The sequence below is a fragment of the Xyrauchen texanus genome, chromosome 20, assembly GCF_025860055.1.
Source record: "Xyrauchen texanus isolate HMW12.3.18 chromosome 20, RBS_HiC_50CHRs, whole genome shotgun sequence".
NCBI lineage: Eukaryota > Metazoa > Chordata > Actinopteri > Cypriniformes > Catostomidae > Xyrauchen > Xyrauchen texanus.
This window is the reverse complement of record NC_068295.1, coordinates 41,907,539-41,928,576: the sequence shown is the minus strand read 5'-3', so window position 1 is coordinate 41,928,576 and position 21,038 is coordinate 41,907,539. Positions and strand designations below refer to the sequence as shown.

At 38.0% G+C, this 21,038-nt stretch overlaps 1 protein-coding gene across 1 annotated transcript; it reads left to right on the top strand.

The window, feature by feature from the left end:
- The first annotated feature begins 1,019 nt into the window (after positions 1 to 1,019).
- On the top strand, positions 1,020 to 9,864 carry LOC127660594 (uncharacterized). Its single transcript, XM_052150911.1, has 5 exons — positions 1,020 to 1,235; positions 2,214 to 2,390; positions 6,176 to 6,409; positions 9,249 to 9,365; positions 9,856 to 9,864. Exons 1-5 carry the CDS (start codon positions 1,020 to 1,022, stop codon positions 9,862 to 9,864), a joined length of 753 nt encoding a protein of 250 aa, XP_052006871.1.
- Positions 9,865 to 21,038: the final 11,174 nt, after the last annotated feature.

The window sequence follows — 21,038 nt, the reverse complement described above, 5'->3', positions numbered from 1 at the left end:
GAAATGGCAAGCCACATGATAAATTCCTTGAGTGGTTTTCAAACCTGTTCCTGGAGGCCCCCCAACACTACACATATTGGATGGCTCCCTAATCAACTCATTAGCTCATTAGTAGAGACTATGACCTGAATTGGGTGTGTCTGATAAATGTGCAGTGTTGTGGCACCTCCAGGAACAGGGTTGGGAACCACTGCTATAACCCTATATTCTGTTTGGATGAGCTGTTTTCAAAGCTGATGTAAAATGCAAATAAACACAAGTGATCTCATTCTATATTAATACTTCAAGTTGCTACAGATGCATAGGAAAACAGCGAAGTGTCTCACAGCGGTCAAAGATGTCCATCTTTTAACCAGTTGAGTCAGCAGGCTGGTGATGGTCGAATAGTTAGGCACAAACCTACGATATAGCCCGCCAGCCCCAGGAACTGTCTTGCCTCCTTTTTTGTCTTAGGAATCCGGTAGGCTGCAGTCACTGCAGTCATATCAATTTGGGGGCACAACTGCCCATGACCCAAGTGGAAGCCCAGATACCGTGCTTTCATCTGCCCAGATACCGTGCTTCCACGGTCTCCACAAGTGACTCTGGTAACTCAATTTGTGGCTTTTAAGTTCACCTCTGGCCCAAGCTCCTCCCTCTCTGGAACCACCATTACCAAAGTCACGGGAGCAGCATCTCTCCATGATTTAGAAGGGTGAGGTGGTAAATCTGACGTGCTCCTCTATCCGTTCGTTTCACCTCATAATCAATTTCCCAGACTCGCCGTGTGACCTCAAAGGGCCCTTGCCACTTGACAAGTAATTTATTTATTTAATTTATGAGAGTACAATGTCTGGTTTGAAGTGTTGACCATCAATCCCTTTCACTTGGTTGAAGCACTGCCTAAGGGTCTCGTCTGGCATCTCCTCCAGATGGAAATCCCCTGCAGGGTATCCTCTAAGTGCTGGAGAAGCCAAGACTTTTCCCTCCCTTACGTCCTCCTGACGTGGAGCTGACGTAGATGGCTCTGGTGACCCTCTATGGCAGGACATCGGTCCTGGACGTGCCAAGGTTCCCCGCAACTCCAGCAGACCAGCCAGACTTCATACCTTCTGCAGCGGATTCACCAGTCTGTGGGGGAGAGTGGAGAGGGATGGGGTACCACGGATATGCCGCCATATTTTCCTCAGCCAGCTGGACTGCCTCATCCAGCGATGCCAGTTGATGGTAATGGACCCACTCCGCTGTTCCTTTTGGTAGCCAGGCAATGAATTGTTCCAGTACCACTAGATCGAGTACCTCCTCGGTGTTGCAATCTTCAGCCAGCAGCCACCTTCAACAGGTGTCACGGAGCTGTCGAGTGAATGGGCGGCTGAGCGTCTGTGAGCTGAATTGTTGGCAGTGTTGCTCTGGGCTTCAGCTGACCCATTTACAGGATGGCTCCTGTTCCACATTCAGCTCAAGCTGAGCCTGATGTTTGGCTTGGTGGATGCCGGCGATGGTCTTGATTACTTCGGCCAGCGGTGAGGACTCCCTTGCGGTACTTCCTCCTAATCCTGGGTTTTAGCACCACTGTGAAAGATCCCTTGCTTAATCGAGGAGGAGGAAGCGGGGCCAGGTGAACTATCCATGTAAGTCTTTTATTTTTAACACTTTTCAGTGGCACACAAAAAGGTTTTCTTTTCAGCAGAACATAAATGATCATCTGATTCAGCACCGGCCTCCTCGTCACATACAGGTCCGATCAAATGCAACGGTAGCAAAAAAAGTGTTCTCGCGTGACATGGACAACTTTTAAATGGATGCTCTCAACTTCTTTTTGCCCATAAATGAACAGCGCTGCTCTGTGAACATGTAGAATGATTAACAGGCAGACAAATAAAGAGCTTAGGGCTGTTAAAGAGACAGTTATGATATTTCATGGCATCTATTTCAGTGATATCTGACAGTGAAGAGATGTTTTCTGACTGTAATTTCATTAAAAAGAAAATCACTTAAGGCACCTTTAGTTTAACAAAAGTAACTTCTGTCAACGTTTTAGAAAAGCATGCCCTTTGCATGTCACTGCCTCAAGGGCCTTGTTGCTTAATTTTTATTTGGTTCTTACATTGAGGGGTTTGACTAGTATTGTGAGGAAAACATTTTCAGTTCTTATAGTTTTTTAAAATCAACCTGAATATTATGAGTGTTTCCTCACGTCCACGTGACTGCCTGTGCTGTCTTCTCACTTGCAGGGCTGCAAAGCTGCTAAACACTCAGTGAATAACAGCAGCCATGGCTGGCCCATTCCTGGCCTGCCCTGGGTCACAGGGAAAGAGTATTTGGCAGGACTTGGCTTGTTCCCTGTCAGCACCAGCCACATCTCCAGCCTGGAGAGAGACACAGAAGAGATGGATGAGCCACCTGATGATGTAAGTACAGCATCATCAACATACTGTGGGACAGTGTGTTTAAAGAAATTGTTACTCAAAAATGAAAATTATCTTTTGTTTCTCACCTTCATGTTGTTCTTGTTTATTCTAAATGTATAAAATGAATCCGTGCATCGTGCACTATATTCCAAGTCTTCTGAAGTAAAATGATAGCTTTGAGGAACAGACCCATTTTAATAGTTATACACTGATAATCTTTCACTCTGCCAAAGCTTTGAAATTTTATTTATGTATGCATTCAGATTAAAAAATGGCATGGTGTGCCAGGTTTGTTGTCACTGAAGCCAAATGGCATTGGTTCTTGCATGTGTCTCGATACATTTTAAATGTGAAATAGAGAATGAAATTTGAGAGCTGCAGCAGAGGGGAACATTCACAGTTAGGACTGTCACAATTATGAAATCTGGCTGATGATTAATTGTCAATCAAATACTTCAGATTTTGATGATTGTCTGTTTTAGGGGTTTCACGATTATGAAGAATAATTTTCGTACTTTATACACCTTATAAAGTAATTTATTCATATATAAGTTGGAACCATTTAGTAAAACTGGGATACATTATTTCCTTTAAGCTTTAAAAACTTGACATAAAAAAATATTTTGAATATACATATTTTTCCAGATATTTAAAAGTGCAATATGTAATATATTTACTGTACTAAAGCATAAAATTATCAGAATATATTATCAGAGATTTAGGAAACATGCTAAATTGAAAAACTGGCTTCTTCGAAAACAATGCTACAGCCAGTATATTCTACTTTGAAATGTACATTCCGGTCCGGAATTTCTGTTTGTGTTTTGGCCTGTGTGATCCTGCCCATTGCCAATTTCTCAATAGTATATCGCACCACGGGTTGCCAGATTTGAAATAAGTTATTGGGCAAACACAGCACACTGCAGCCATGGATACCAGCAGTACATCTAGCTAACATTGACAGAGCTATAAAAAATCCACATGAGCTGGTTTATAATTTGCAAACAATAAAAACATTGCAAATGTATACATTAGCTGATCAACTTACAGTGTAAGGCTCGTCACTTGCAATTGTCAGTTTGCGCGTTCCTTTTGCGTGTCCTCAACCTGGCAACTTGCATGAGCTTCGAGTCTAGGGTAGGAGGGGCGGGGAGACAACTGTCTGCAGTCCAATTTGGACGCTTGTGTCCGTGGCATTCCAAATTAATGTGTAAGAGCAATGCAGATGTGTAAGACGTGTGAATCAAGATGTGTGAATTTTCATTCATCCCTGTGACATTAAAGATTTGAGCCAGCATGCGGCAATAAAAGACCGTCTTGTGAGTGCTATGAGCAAGTTGAGCTGATGTTGACAAACAGGGTGTTGTTAGTCAGTGCACAAATTTCTTTGAAGTCATCCGGAATTATCTCTCACTCCATAATCACTTGGATTACTACTACACTATAGCTGAGGAATAAAGTTAAACTAACAGCTTCAGCATTACTGCTGATCACAGCTGAGAGTCGTGACAGATGGAGTAATCAAACACGCTCAGGGCTCCTACCTGATACCTACGTTTTTGAGTTGGAATATGTAAACTTTCAACATGGTGGAGGAGAGAATGCCTTTTGTGTCTGTGTCAAAATAAGAGTTTCCCAAGAAATATACAACAGTGAAACTGGTGTCCTTCATGTTTTCTCTCTGAGAGCAAACCACTTGAACGTGAGTGAAATATTTGTAGAATAATTCAGATAGCACATATGGCAGCATCACTCAACGAGATAAACTAACAGCTACTTTAATATTTTGCTTTTTTTATGAGGTTTTGTGTCTTTATGGCGCTAATCTTCTAATTTTCCTTTTGTGATCTACGGAAGAAAGAGTCATGATTGTTGGGTGAACTATTCCTTTAAAAATCATTGGTAAAGAGGAAAGCAGTGCTACAGTTATCAGATAGTAAGACTACTGTACTTTGAAATACGGTACTGAGTGATTGCAATATTCATGCCATGGATTTTAAATAGTACTCCAAGGTACTTCAAAGAATACCATGGTATGCTACTACCATGGTACATTTTTGTAAGTGTGCATTTAAAGCTGATATGTGTCTTTCTTGTATCCCAGTATGCAGAGACAAATAAAGCCTTTTGACAGGTAGTCCAATTGTTTGTTGATTTCGGTTTTGAAAAGTAGTTAATTGAAAGTATTGACGCTACTAAATTAACTTCATTTTTCAGTAGCATGACCATGGCGCTCGTGACACAGCTATCTCCAGTTATGAGCTACATTTTCCAATGAGCAGTGATTGAGACATTATATTGTAAATGCAGCAATAGAGCTGAGGGAGTGATCAAACACACTCACCTAAACTACACTCAAACACTCTCTCTCTCTCTCTCTCTCTCTCTCTCTCTCTCTCTCTCTCTCTCTCTCTCTCTCTCTCTCATATGTAGTGCTGGGAAAACCAAGTCATTTAAGTGAGTCGGTTCTTTCGGACAGTTAAAGGTGCACTCTGTAACTTTTGCATTTGTGTCATCTTGGACCTACAGTGACACCTAGCGGCGTGGATGCAGCATCATTCAAAATCAATATTTGTAGTTACATTCACTATATACAATCAGCCATGATTAATTTAATCCAAGAGTGAAAATGTTCAACATTTAGGCAGTTACTGAGACTAAGCCAGTAGTAGTATTTGGCTGGTCATGTGATTCTAACAGGGCAGCCCCCATGTGCGGACCCTCTCCATGTATAAGCTTTTATAAGGTTAATGATATGACTAAGTCTTTATTTTAATGTGATTGCTCATGATTTCCTACATTTACTGCAAAATTACTTTTAATTGCAGTAGGAGTAAAAAAATTTAATGAGGAAAAATTACTGAGGGCACCTTTAATTAAAATTAACCAGTTAAAATAACAGATTCCCTTATATTTAGCGTTGGGAACAACGATTTATTTTAAGTCATATCATTTTTATTGGTATAGCACTTTTTACAACAAAGCAGCTTTACAGAAAATGATGCTGTCACATAAAATTATGCTTTAATGTCTATAATGTCTTTGAGTCATCATTATGTGTTTTGATCAATAGTTGTAGATTATAGGTTGTGCCTAAAAAACAAACAAAAGTGAGTCGGTTCTTTGGACTAATTTACATACATGATTAACTGATTCACTTTAGCCCTGTGCAGTCATAAATGGACTTTGCCTTCTTTTTTTTTTTTTAAGTGAAATAGTTAGTTAATTGATGCTTTTATCACTATATTTAAATTCAGTTATATAACATATTATTTTCTAGTTTAATTAGTGTATATTACAGTAAATATAAATGAATGGTCAATTTAATTATTTTACCCTATTTGTTTAAACCTTACAAAAATGAAACATGGTTTTACTATAGTAATACTGTCGTATCTATATGATAACCATTGTTTTACTATATTAATATTGTAGCAACCTTGACTGTTGTAGCCATGGTTCACTTTGTGGTCACTATGGTTTAACTACACATACCATGGTTATATGATGGTTACTGTAGTAAAATCATGGTTCATTTTTGTAAGGGAATTTCACCCAAATTAAGAAAACTATCAGGTGATGTAATTCAATCAATCAGAACTTCTCAACCAATGGTGTGAGTTTTGGGTGGGACTATCTGTTTGTACAACCATTGCAAGACCAGGGAGATTTCTGGAATTGGAAACAGTAATTATTTTAATACTTTGGAATGCTAGTGCCACAGAAATTACACACTTCAGCGTTAAGATGCTATTTTTCATGAAATGTCTCTTTTTGTCCTTCAGCACAGTTTGGGTCATTTCCAGGAGCTGGAGGCTCGCAGACTCAAGCATCAGTGGGGGGAGAACGGGCATGACAGAAAGCTGCAGAGATATAGAACTCAACGGGTGCTGGGCACTCATCTCCACAGAGACACTCATGAGCCAGAGTACTACAGCAGTTCAGAGAGACTCAGTCATCTGGCTGCAGCCGAGCGGCCCTGTCCACACAAATCACTAATTTCACAAGTGCCATTAAGAGTAAGGGGACAGCCAATTAACCAGCTACAAAGCAAACAAATATATATAAACAAACACATAACATTTCAAAAACAAAACATCATAAAAATAGCATTGGTAGTGTTGTACATCAATTTGTTAAAACTAAGGTTGCCAAAGTTAGCAGGGGCATGGCTTGGGGCAAGCTTAAAAAAATGCATGAGTGCAACTTTAAGAAAAGAAGCCACGTTTGTATTTTTTGGAAAAAAGACAAGAGATAAATCAGTTTTAATATCAAATGAAGTAAATCAAGTTTTATTTTAAAGAAACGTTTATTTAAATAATCACATTACATTTGGCAGTTCCAATACATGTTTATATTGAGTACACAAAACTTAAATCCATATGATAAGATTAAGAAAAACCAAAAATATCTTCTTTACAGTCTCAAAATAAATCAATAGCCTACTTGATAGTATAACATCATGCCATGTTAGCTTCACGAGAATCCCTATTTAGAGGCAAATTTCACAAATTTGAGATTAATAGTACAAAAAAAATAATGAGATTAATTCTGATTCATTATTTTAATCTATAACCCCAGGGATAAATTATAAACTACACTCAAAAACTTGACTATCATTTATTCAGCAGGTTCCAAAATACTACTTTTTTTTTTTTTTTTGGTAGACTGAACTGACTTTAATAATGTGCAGGATATACACTGACGGCTGAAGAGTTTGGAATAATGTACAGATTTTAATGTTTTGGAAGGAAATTGGTACTTTAATTCACCAAAGTGGCATTCAACTGTTCACAATGTATAATCGGCACATTACTGATGTAAAAAACAGCACCAGCACTATTTCAAAAAAGTCATTTTTGATCAAATGTAGACAGCAGCATCAGTAATCATGCTAAATTGATCATTTGATACTAGAAAATCAATTGCCAATATATCAAACACAGTTGAAAGATATTTGGTTCATTAAATTAAGCTTAACGTTGTGTTTGTTTTTGAGTTGCCACCAATATGCAATAGACTGGCATGTCTTAAGGTCAATATTAGGTCAAAATGACAAAAAAGAAACCGCTTTCTCTATAAGCTCATCAGTCAATCATTGTTTTGAGGAATGAAGGCTATACAATGCACAAAATTGCCAAAACAAATGCAGATTTCATACGAAGGTATACACTACAGTCTTCAAAGAAAAAGCACAACAGGCTCTAACAAGGACAGAAAGAGATGTGGAAGACCAGATGTACAACTAAACAAGAGGATAAGTACATCAGAGTCTCTAGTTTAAGAAATAGACACCTCACATGTCCTCCGCTGACAGCTTCATTGAATTCTACCCGCTAAACACCAGTTTCATGTACAACAGTAAAGAGAAGACTCAGGAGGTCTTATGGGAAGAATTGCAAAGAAAAAGCCACTTTTGAAACAGAAAAAGAAAAGGTTTGAGTGGGCAAAGAAACAGACATTGGACAACAGATAATTCGAAAAGAGTGTTATGGATCTTAACCCCATTGAGCTTTTGTGGGATCAGCTAGACTGTAAGGTCTAGCTGACATCTATGGCAAGTGTTACAGGAAGTGTGGGGTGAACGGTCAAGTGCTACAGGAAGTGTGGGGTGAAATGTCACCTGAGTATCTGGACAAACTGACAGCTGGAATGTCAAGGATCTGCAAAGCTGTCATTGCTGCACGTGGAGGATTATTTGATGAGAACTCTTTGAAGTAGTTTAAGAAGTTCTGATTTTTTTATTATTTGTTTTTCAAAATTGTAATAGTAATTTTTCACATTATTAATGTCCTGATTATACATTGTGAGCAGCTGAATGCTACTTTGGTGAATAAAATTACCAATTTCTTTCCATAAGAGCAAAATCTGTACATTATTCCAAACTTTTTGGCTGCCAGTATACAATCTAGACATCAACAATTGCTTTTTCACTGGGTTAAAACGAATTTTTTATAAAAATCACATCATTAATCACAGAAATATTACAGAATTAGTTTTTACCAGTTGATTTTTCCTTTTTTTAATTTCCAGAATATGTATTTCTGTGAGTATTTAAAAAAAAAATGTAATTAAGAATTAATGTAATTATTGATATAAAAAAGGGACACTTTCACCAGTAGTTATTCCATGTCTAATATCAAGAATTAGTATTTAAAAATGTGAAAATTTATTTGTTGATATCTATAATTCATATCCTGCATGTGATTAAATGGCAAAAGGGCTTGCAAAATCAATTTGTCATTTTTCAAGTTTAATACAAAATATTTCAATATAAATTATATTATCAGCATAACAATTTTACTGAAAAGTTGAATCGAAAAATGTAAAGTGTATTTTAGAATGGCATGGAACTCCACAAGTTCATGCAAAACATGGTGATTCATGTTATTCCAGCATGGTTTGGGAATGTTCCAAACAGTATCTTGCTTGCTTCTATGACAACAAGGAAATCTGACTTTTTCTTTTTTTTTTTACAAACATGGTCAATGTAACAAAATGTGCATATACATTAGATTTTTGACCAAGAAAGAGTGCAGAATGTAAAAAATGTCTTCATTTTATGTTAAAAGAAATCCTAAAACTTTGTTAATTTCGAGGTTTAAATTATAATTTAATTAAATACTTAATTATCAAACTCATTAATTGATTATGAAATAACAGGCACCGATTATGGACAATAAGACCAGAAATGTTACCAAGAAACTAAATAGATTTCAGACTGACTTGTCTAAAATGTCTAATTTCTGTCTCTAGTCTGTAGTAGGTATTAAAGGTGGGTGACTCTGCACTAAGCCACTTAATCACTCTACAGTAAGTATATGAATATTTGAGTGATGGTGTTTTCTGGCCCCCCAGCTCCAGATCAAAGTGAATGGACAGAGGGGAGGTTTGGGTATCTGTATCGCAGGAGGGAAAGGCTCGCTGCCTTACAAAGAAAATGAAGAGGTGGGTCTTATCAGAATGTATTGCCAGGTATGCTTACACATTTTACACATTTATCACAACAAGGAAAACAAATACAATACAGCAACAAAACAGAGATAATAATTAAAAATTATACAAAAATAAAAAATTAATAATACAAATAAATAAAAAATAAAAAAAGTATATTTAGCATACACAATATGACAATATATTTATTTATATATATATATATATATACACACACACACATTTACACATATGTAGTACAAATTTAAATACAAATCTGTTATATACAGGGCAAGGGAATGTAATGAAAGAAGAGGTAGCTCCAGCATCCTGCATCTCATTACATGCCATCACCATCATACCACTGTGGGTTTACTGTATATTTACAATAACATATGGGCCGGAATACTAACACACATCCAGCCAATTATTCAACATAATACTGGGCGGTATTTTCCACCCCCATAACTCATTATTTCTGCTGGTTGTCGATTGAGTAGTTTTCTGTGTTTCAGGGAATCTTCATCTCCAGAGTGTCTAGAGGAGGACCAGCAGAGAAGGCTGGATTTCATGTTGGAGACAGAATGTTGGAGGTAAAATCAAAACTGTTGAGCATTACATTGGATTAAATAATGTGAGAGATTGAAACTGGAGATGCTTTTAATCAAATAATTACAAACAAATCACTTCCCCGCTGGGTAAACGGCATGATTATAATGCCAATATTAGTTAACTATGTGTAATAAGATTTACAGGTAAAATAAGAAAACCAAGCAGATCTTGGTGGCCAATATTTAAACCAAAAGATTTTGTATGAGCTGTTAGATTAATGACTAAAGTCTTTGAAGGCCATCCTGAATTAACTGCGGAAATGCGCACTTATGCATTGTCCTTTGTTATTTGGCTGATGAAGGCTTTAGTTGGCAAGTCATTTATTGTCTATGTATTCCATTGTAAGAGAGTGTAGTCCATACCAAGAAGATGCAGGCAGAGGTCAGTGAGGGGCATCGCAATCCAGATGAAAGCTTGTGGCAGATAATTTTGGTCATATCCTAAGGCCAAGTTTCAGGCAGTTGCCGTTGAAATATCTCATATCTTACAGTTGGAGTTGGCAGCAGTTCCTCCTCTGTGACGTGACGTCCATTGTAGTTGACTGAAGTGAGATCTGGCTGGCACAGGCTGATGTAGTCATCACCCAGCGACACTTAGCAGTGGGAGTCTAAATCAGTTTATTTCTTGAACTTTCAGTACATCCTTTCAGTAATGCATTACAATAATCTAGTCTTGAGGTCATTAATGAATGAATTAGTTTTCGGCATTAGCAAAGAGCGCATGTGTTGTAACTTAGCAATAAGTGACAAATTAATGATCAAAACTAGAGGGTATATATATATATATATATACACACACAAGGAGCTAAATGAGGGACTGGAATACAGATGAGGATGAAGAGCAGCAGATGGAGGTGATAAGAGCAGTGCACTATGGGATATGTAGTCTGGAGGAAAACTTAAAAATAAGAGTCCTTGAAGAACATGAGGGAGGCAGACTGTGACACCCCCCCTTTAAAGGGCAACTCCTGGCACGCAAAGATGGATGAGGAGGGTAGGATGACGCAGAAGGTGAAGAAGGATCCAAGGAGGATGATCAGGAGGCCTGGGGGGCGGCTTCGGGGCTGGGAATGGATCCGGGGGCCTGGGGAGCAGCTTCAGGGCTGGGAATGGATCTGTAGTCCTGGCTACAGGCTCTTGCTCTAGGAGGGTCGAGGCTACAGGCTCTTGCTCTAGGAGGGTCGAGGCTACAGGCTCTGGCTCTGGGATGGTCGAGGCTACAGGCTCTGGTTCTGGGACGGTCAAGGCTACAGGCTCTGGCTCGTTCACCGTGGCTGGCATGGGTGCTGGCTCGGTCACCATAGCAAGGGTGAGCACTGGCTCGTTGACCATGGCAGGCGTGAGCACTGGCTCGTTGACAGTGGAAGGCATGGATGCTGGCTCATTGACCGTGGCAGGCGTGGGTGTTGGTTGTTCCCCGGGGTTCCTGTCATAACTCACAGCATACAGGGGATCTACCACTGGGACTTGGTGATGGTCTTCCTTGTGGGTCAGTAGAAGTGAGAGGAGATGTAGGGACAGCGTGGCTCAGACATATTCTAAAAAGGGAAGATACTCCACTTGCAGAAGGGCCGTGGGATGATTGAAGTTTAAGCCCATTCTATAAATGGCACAGTGGTGGAAGAGATGAGTTTGCAGAATGATGGTGTAATCCAGGAGAGGAAGGTCTTGATGAAATAAATACATAAGTGAACTGGTCAGCTCCATGACTCTTGTCGGTTTGGACATGTAGGAGAGGAGGATTAGAGGGATCGCTGGAGTAGAAGTTGGAGAGGAATTGCGGAGAGTCTGTATTCTTTGTCTGGTCAGTCCTTCTGTAACGATGGGTTCTTGGAGAGGAGATGTAGGATACTTTCAATCTTTTAATTATAAACGCTGGAGTGGGACAAACGTTAAAGCTAAACATCACAAAATAACAAAACAATGAAACACTTCATCAACACAATATAACACATCAAGGACTGACAAATGAATGAACAAAACTAGAGTATACACAAGGAGCTAAATGAGGGAATGGAATACAGGTGAGGATGAAGAGGAGCAGGTGGAAGTGATAAGGGCAGTGCACTATGGGAGATGTAGTCTGGAGGAAACTTCAAAATAAGAGTCCTCGAAGAACATGAGGGAGACAGACTGTGACAATTGGTATCAAATATAACACCTAAGTTCTTCGCTGTAGAAGACGATGTAACAGTACTTCCATCGAGAGTCAAATGATATGTTATTGTATTATTTTTAGAGGGTTTTGGTCCAATAATTAGTCAGAATTGAATAGAAGGAAATGTCTGGCTATCCAAACATTGATATCGTTGATACACAATTTCATCGAGTTTAGAAGAAATATAAAGTTTGGTATCGTCGGCATAACAGTGGAAACTTATTCTATGATTCCTGATAATATCTCCTAAGGAAAGTATGTAGTATAAGGAGAGAATCAGAGGCCCTAAAGCGGATCCCTGTGGCATTACACACTCAACTTTTGCTTGTAAGTGCAGTCTCTGTACTATGATGGGGCCTAAATGGGGCCTGACTGAATTTGTTCATGTCTACCATTTCTCTGTAGAAATGAACATAGTTGGGAGGACAATATATTTTCTAGTATTTTCAACATAAATGGTAGATTTAAAATCAGTCTGTAATTAACCAATTCTCCAGGATCAAGCTGTGGTTTCTTAATAAGGGATTTGATAACTGCCATTTTAAAGTTTCTTGGGACATGTCCTAAGGATGGCGAGGAGTTAATAATATTAAGAGGTTCTGAGATTACCGGGAATAACTATTTTAAGAGCTTTGTTGGTATTGGTTCTAACATACATGTTGTGGCTTTTGATTTTTTTATAAGTTTTGTTGGCTCTTCATGACCTATGATAGTGAAAGATTGAAGTTGCAAATGAGGAACATTTTGAGACTGTTTTCTGAGGTGCTGTGACAGTTGATTGCATATTTTCAATTATATTTAAGATTATTTAAATTTTATCAGTAAAGAAATTCATGAAGTTATATTGTGCTGCGACAGATTATCTGGTTCAGTCGATGCTTTAAGCCTAACCAATTTAGCAACAGTGCTGAATAAACACCTAGGATTGTTGTGGTTATTTTCTATGGGTTTGCTAAAATATGCTGACCTGGATGCTTTTAGTGCCTGTCTGTAACTACAGACACTATCCTTCCATGCACCGTGGAATACCTAAAATTTTGTATTCTTCCACTTGTTCTGCAATTTCAGAGCTGCTCTCATGAGAGCTTGAGTGTGATAATTTTTTTCTTGAATTTTCTTTAATAAAAGGGGGGTGACACTATCAAGAGTGCTAGAGAAGGCTGTATTTATATTTTGTGTTATTATATCAAATTCTCCTAGACCTTTTGCATGATTGAGTATGTGAGACAATTCTGGAAGATTAATAGTGAAGCTATCTTTAGTGGTCAAAAGAATAGTTCTACCTGAAAGATTGCATGGTGTAGATTTGAGTGACACTCGCTGATATGTCATCTGATATGTCATCTTTCTGTGGTAGAATTTCTATAGTATCAACATCAACTCAGAATTAAACAGAATTAAATCTAGTGTATGACTATGGCGATAAGTTGGTCCTGTCACATTTTGTCTGACTCCTAAGAGAATATTGATAAATGTTCATATCAGTGTCATTTTCATTATCTATTTAAATGTTGAAGTCACCAACAATTAAATTTCTTTCTACGTTAACTACTAGATCTGATTTGCATATTCACCATGGAAATCTTATTACAGCCCGGGTGATCTGTATATTGTAGCAAGGGCAAAATTGAGCATTATTAGTTCAAAAGACTTCTCTTCTCTTATCCTGTCCTCTGAGTAACACCAAAAACTTCACTGTAAATTGTAGCAACACCTCCTCCTTAACCCGTCAGATGAGGCTCATGTTTATAACAATAACCAGAGGGAGTAGATTCATTTAAAAAAAAATATATTTATCCAGTTTAAGCCAGGTTTCAGTCAAACAGAGCGCATCCAAACTATGATCTTTAATAATTTAATTTACAATTAGTGTTTTGGTAGAAAGAGATTTAATGTTTAGCAGCCCTGCCTTTTATATGATGTTTATCTTCATTTTTTTTCAAGTTTGACCTTAATAAAATTTTTTCTAAATGAATTAGTGAGGTGTTTGTGTTTGGTAGTTCGGGGAACAGACACAGTCTCTATGATATCTAGGTGATACAGTCTCTGTGTTGTAGTTTATGTGACCTGTGGGAAATCTCAAGGCAGCTTCCTGACCTGGGCCCCAATTAGTCAAATACTATCACTGTTAAGACTATGAGCCAAATTACTAGATAGGAGAGTGGCACCTTCCCTGGAAGGATGGAGTGCCTCTCTGTAGCAGATCAGGTCTACCCCCAAAACTTTTCCAATTGTCTATAAATCCTATGTTATTATCCAGACACCACTCAGACATCCAGCCATTCAGTGATACTAATCTACTATAAACCTCATTACCACGATGAACAGGGAGTGGGCCAGAGCATATTACAATGTCTGGCATCGTTCTTTTTAAAAAAATATATATTTTTAATTTTGAATGTCCAATTCCCAATTTGCTCTAAGTCCTTATGGTGGCGTATTGACTCGCCTCAATCCAGGTGGCGGAGGATGAATCTCAGTTGCCTTCCCGTCTGAGACCATCAACCTACACATCTTATCACGTGGCTCGTTGAGCACGTTACCACAGAGACATAGCACTTGTGGAGGCCCACACCATCCACTGCGGCATCTACGTACAACTCACCACGTGCCCCACCAAGAGCGAACCACATTATAGCAACCACAAGGAGGTTACCCTGTGTGATTCTACCCTCCCTAGCAACCGGGCCAATTTGGTTGCTTAGGAGACCTGGCTGGAGTTACTCCGCATGCCCTGGAATCCGAAATCGCGAATGCCAGCGGCGGTAGCCAGCGTCTTTTACCAATGAGCTACCCAGGCCCCTCAAAAACCTCTTTAACATTATCTCTGGTGATCTCCGACTGGCGAAGCCAGACATCATGTGTGCTGACATGAATAACAATTTTAGAAATTCTACGTTTAGCATTAGCCAGCACTTGTAAATTTGATCTGATGGTAGATGCTCTAGCCCCCGAAATACATTTAACAATGGTGGCTGTAGTCTCTATTTCCACGTTCTTTACTATAGAACCACCAATTATTAAGGTTCTTTCAACATGATTCTCAGTGGGTGCATCAATGAGTGGGGAGAATCGATTGGAAACCCTAACAGGAACAGGAGAGTAGTGTTGATTTGTTGAGCGAGTATGCTGCCGTGTGGGCTCTAGAGCCAGAACCAAAGTGTGTGTGTTGCTCGCTGTACTACCTGCATCCGAAACAGTATCTACTGGCTTCTCTTTCTCACTGACCTCCACTAGTGTTTGGATGCGTGTCTCTAACTCATTAACCTTCACCATCAGCCTGACTAATTCCTTTTTTTATTTTATTTATCACATGTGAATCCCTCACTGCTGATGGAAGAAGCTCTAGTAAACAAGTGGCATGAAATGCAGGAAGAAATTCGGCGGATGCCATGACTTACAGCAATTGTTTGTTGCTGTTATGGTTGTTCTTGTGTGTCATAATTAGAAGTGGGGAAACTCCGAATTCTAGATGATACCCAATTTGTGTCATTTGAAAGTATCTTGGAATCATGAATGACTATATAAAGCAATGATTTTGCTAAATTTATTATATTCCAGTGCCTTATTTTATTTGTTATATACTGTATAACAGATATTATAGTACTTCGCAGTTTTACACAAAATAATTGTTAATTGTAAAATTCATGCTGGTTTATTCATTATAAAAGCTTTAACTATCGTTTAATGAGTATATGTTTTAGTTTGTTGTCTTCCGTATTTTGATTCCAAACTGAATGCTTGACATATCATAATAATAAATGCCCAACTTGGACATAGGAGCTTCCCATGTGCACTTGAAGGCAGCAAACAAATTCTGAGTTTACAGTTTGTAGTTACGTGTTCTACCAAGTAAGGATACACCGATCAATCGGCCACTGATCACGATCGGCAAATGTTCATTTTAAATCTGTGATTGGCCAGTCATGCTTAGATTCAGGGCCAATCTTTTTTTCATTAATTGCAGTACGCATGAAACCACACATACTACCCTAATGAATGAGCACTTGCTCAGCCCTCGTAGCATTTGCAATAAGTTAATTAGTCTAATTGTTGACCGTTTCCAGTTGCCATGTACCACAGTAACTTAGTGCATTAAAATTACATTTTAAACAATCTGTTTAATATGATACAGTAAGTAACTGCTGAAATAGTAAGCAAACCTTCAGAATATGAAAACATATTTCCTTTTATTGTCTTTTTATTTGTTTTCCAACAGGTTTCCCAAACACCCCTTCCATCTGCCATTGTGCGGCCATCAAAACAGAGGTTCTCTACTGGTTTTGTTTCAGCTTTTATATTAAACATTAAATGTTGACCCAACGCAGTACCAAAAAGTAAACAAATATGTCTTTAAAATCAAACAGTGACATTTATTAATAGTACTATGAACCGCATAAATAATGGATGAAATTGAGTGTTTGATTTTAAAATATCAATTATTCACTGCACAAAACACTTTGTAGGTGTCACAAACCTACAGGTGAAACTCATTTGTCTTACTTCTACCAAGTGACAGATGAATTTTAGCCAAAATACTGTACAGTTTGATTAGATGTACAGCCTTTGACATCAGCTATAAAAGAAATGTCAGAAAGCCTGTTTATTTTGCTATCTTAACAATGCATTATTCTATGGTTAGTTGCTTTTAATTCAATGTAAATTTGTTTTCCCTTGCTGTCCGGAATCCTAACAGAACAGACCAGCCATCAATTTTTGGGTTGTGACCCACCAGTTGAGAACCACTGGTTTAAAAAGAACCTTTAGCAGAGCTTTCATAAATATGTAATTTAAGCAAATCCAATGGATTATCTAAAACAGTGGTTTGATTGGTTAGACTGGCCAGACAAACAGAGGTTATGTTTATGTGATCGCAAAAGACTACATCATCTTTACTATGTAGTATCAACAAGCTGCTTCTTATGTAGTTGTTTCTCTAATGGCCATCGGAGGGCATCATCACACAGACGCTCACACAGGGTTTGCAGTGACCCTATAAACTTTAAAGCAACAGGCAACAAAGAACCACTATGTGAGTGTATTTGGTCACACATGTGTGTTGTTGCATAAGACAATGTCAAAGGAGGTGATATTTAATTTAATATCACTTGGTGCTTGTGCAATATTTAATATCACTTGTTTCTCATTCATCTTCATTGGATTCCCTGTTGTACTTCACCATAGAGCCACAGAAGTAGTGTGGAGGCATGTCAATGTCTATGACATGAGGGAACAGCATACTTTGGTTCCAGCATGTTTAACATTACACAAAAACCCTTGCTGTGCTGAGGATCTGTTAAATATCATGTTACAGACTAAATTCTTGGTTCACACCAAGTTTGCATTTTGGTCAAATAGAAATATTTAATATGTGTTCATTGATCTAATATACCAATATGTTTTGTCTTCCAAAAATATGAATGTGAAAAATGTAATTAATAAAAAAAAAAAATAAAAAAAAATAATATATATATATACACTCACCTGAAGGATTATTAGGAACAACCTGTTCAATTTCTCATTAATGCATTTATCTAATCAACCAATCACATGGCAGTTGCTTCAATTCATTTAGGGGTGTGGTCCTGGTCAAGACAATCTCCTGAACTCCAAACTGTATGTCAGAATGGGAAAGAAAGGTGATTTAAGCAATTTTGAGCGTGGCATGGTTGTTGGTGCCAGACGGGCCGGTCGGAGTATTTCACAATTTCTGGGATTTTTACGCACAACCATTTCTAGGGTTTACAAAGAATGGTGTGAAAAGGGAAAAACATCCAGTATGCGGCAGTCCTGTGGGTGAAAATGCCTTGTTGATGCTAGAGGTCAGAGGACAATGGGCCGACTGATTCAAGCTGATAGAAGAGCAACTTTGCCTGAAATAACCACTTGATACAACCGACGTATGCAGCAAAGCATTTGTGAAGCCACAACACGCACAACCTTGAGGCGGATGGGCTTCAACAGCAGAAGACCCCACCGGGTACCACTCATCTCCACTACAAATACGAAAAAGAGGCTACAATTTGCAAGAGCTCACCAAAATTGGACAGTTGAAGACTGGAAAAATGTTGCCTGGTCTGATGAGTCTCGATTTCTGTTGAGACATTCAGATGGTAGAGTCAGAATTTGGCGTAAACAGAATGAGAACATGGATCCATCATGCCTTGTTACCACTGTGCAGGCTGGTGGTTGTGGTGTAATGGTGTGGGTAATGGTGTGGTTTTCTTGGCACACTTTAGGCCCCTTAGTGCCAATTGGGCATCGTTTAAATGCCACGGCCTACCTGAGCATTGTTTCTGACCATGTCCATCCCTTTATGGCCACCATGTACCCATCCTCTGATGGCTACTTCCAGCAGGATAATGCACCATGTCACAAAGCTCGAATCATTTCAAATTGGTTTCTTGAACATGACAATGAGTTCACTGTACTAAAATGGCCCCCACAGTCACCAGATCTCAACCCAATAGAGCATCTTTGGGATGTGGTGGAACGGAGCTTCGTGCCCTGGATGTGCATCCCACAAATCTCCATCAACTGCAAGATGCTATCCTATCAATATGGGCCAACATTTCTAAAGAATGCTTTCAGCACCTTGTTGAATCAATGCCACGTAGAATTAAGGCAGTTCTGAAGGTGAAAGGGGGTCAAACACAGTATTAGTATGGTGTTCCTAATAATCCTTTAGATGAGTGTATATATATAATTTATAAAGTCCTTTTTACATATAACAATTCATCAATACATTAATTTCAACAATTTATGGTAAAATGGTAAATGGTCTGCACTTACATAGTGCCTTTTTAACCTTAACGTTATTCAAAGTGCTTTACACTGCATCTCATTCACCCATTCACACACACATTCATACACCAATGCGGCAGAGCTGCCATGCAAGGTGCTAGCCTGCCATTTGGAGCAACTTGAGGTTCAGTGTCTTGCCCAAGGACACTTCGGCATGTGGAGTCATGTGGGCCAGGAATCGAACCACCAACCCTGTCATTCACTCCTATTAAAAAAGCCATTACAGATATCTGTAATTAATGTATTAATAGTTATAATTCCAATTTCACATGTCATCTGTGTACTACTTTCTAGTAAAAAAAAAAAAATATCGTTACACTTTATTTTGCAGTGTCTCAGTGTAATTACACAAGTAAGTGCTGAGTAATATTATATAACAACATGTACTTACTATAGGGTTAGTTACTTGTATTTATGCATTATTTACTGCTATTACTATTGTCAGTACATGTAATATGTATAACAAGTACACTGTAATATAAAGTGTAACCAAAATTATAATTTTTCATTTCAATAATTGTATTGTTAGTAGTGCAAATATCCATTCTTGATGTCAACAGTTAAATTACAGCTAGTAAAAATTTTAATTTTGTATTTGGTTTTCAGTAGTGGCAAAGTTAATTTCAGATATCTATAAATTAATTGTAAAACAAATTCTAAAATGTATTTTCATGATATTTTGAATTACTCTATTGTAATGATATCTCAAATCCATTTCCAGATATATCTGAATTAACATTGCCACTAGTGAAAAGCAAATTACAGATTTAAAAAAATTATAATTTATAATAGTAACAAGTACATTGCAGATATTTTTATTTGAAGTTCCAACTTGTACAACATTTTAGATGTCTATATTTGCATTTTGAACAGGATTGAATGAGAGATCAGTATAAAAAAATGCAGTTACAGATAACAATAAAAAAAAAAATTACAGTTGAAATACAATTTTTGAGATCAAGAAAGTTTTTACTAGTGTAAACCTAATTACAGATAGGTGGTTTTTCATTTTAGTAGAAAGTCCATTGCTGATATCAAGAATTACCATTTTAACTAGTAAATAGATCTATTATTTATACTCTGCACAAAAATAAATGTTAAAAGGGATTGTGATAATTACAATATTGTAAGACAAAAATTACACACACACACACACACACACACACACACACACACACACACACACACACACACACACACCTAGTTAAAATATATCTATTTAATTTGTTGCCATGGTGCTGCAGATTTCACAATGGCACAGCTGTCCTGTCGTAATCAGTGAATATTACACAACTCTCTATTCTAGTATGATGTTTACATACGCTTGCTACAGCTGACACTTAGATCCCAGGTCATTTCCTCACAAACGGCGGCCTGCATTTTATCACTGATTGACTTTCTTGACATTTCTCTAACCTGCTCCTCCCCAAATTGTTATATCTCATTCTTTATTTGTACTCTAGGTCAACGGCCATGACATACAGGAGGCAACCCACCACGAGGCCGTCAGTGCCCTAAGGAATGCCGGGAGCTGCATCAAGATGAAAGTGCTTCGGGATAGATGTATGCCCATGGAGGCACGAGCGCAAGAGTGGTCTAACGCCATGGAAACAGACCCCCTGGTCAGCCAAGACTGGGATGACACTGTAAGCCAGGGCAGGTCCTCCACTGATCCCATGGTGGACTGCAGTCCATTGGCCAACAGGAAAGAAGCTACAGTGTGCAATGTGAATGGGCCGGTAGGTTGTAGGAAACGACTTCACAGATAAAACTAGATAGATACAAAGAAAGAACATTCTTGACAGTTCTATTATGTCACATATAAATAATTTCTTTTTAGTTTTTTATTGAAGTTTTATTTAATCTGAAATTGTATAGACCTTCAATCAGATAGGCCTATTGTAATATGTTTTTGTTTATTATTATTTCTTATTATTCATGGAATAATTCATAAAAAATGTAAATGTTATCATTTACTCACCCTCATGTTGTTCAAAACCCATGCTGTTATTATGTTCCATGGAACACGAATTAAGAAAGTTGAAGAATTTTCACGCAAGTCTTTTCCACGTAGTGACCAAGGCTGTCAAGCTCCAAAAATAAAATAAATATATATATATATATATATATATATATATATAT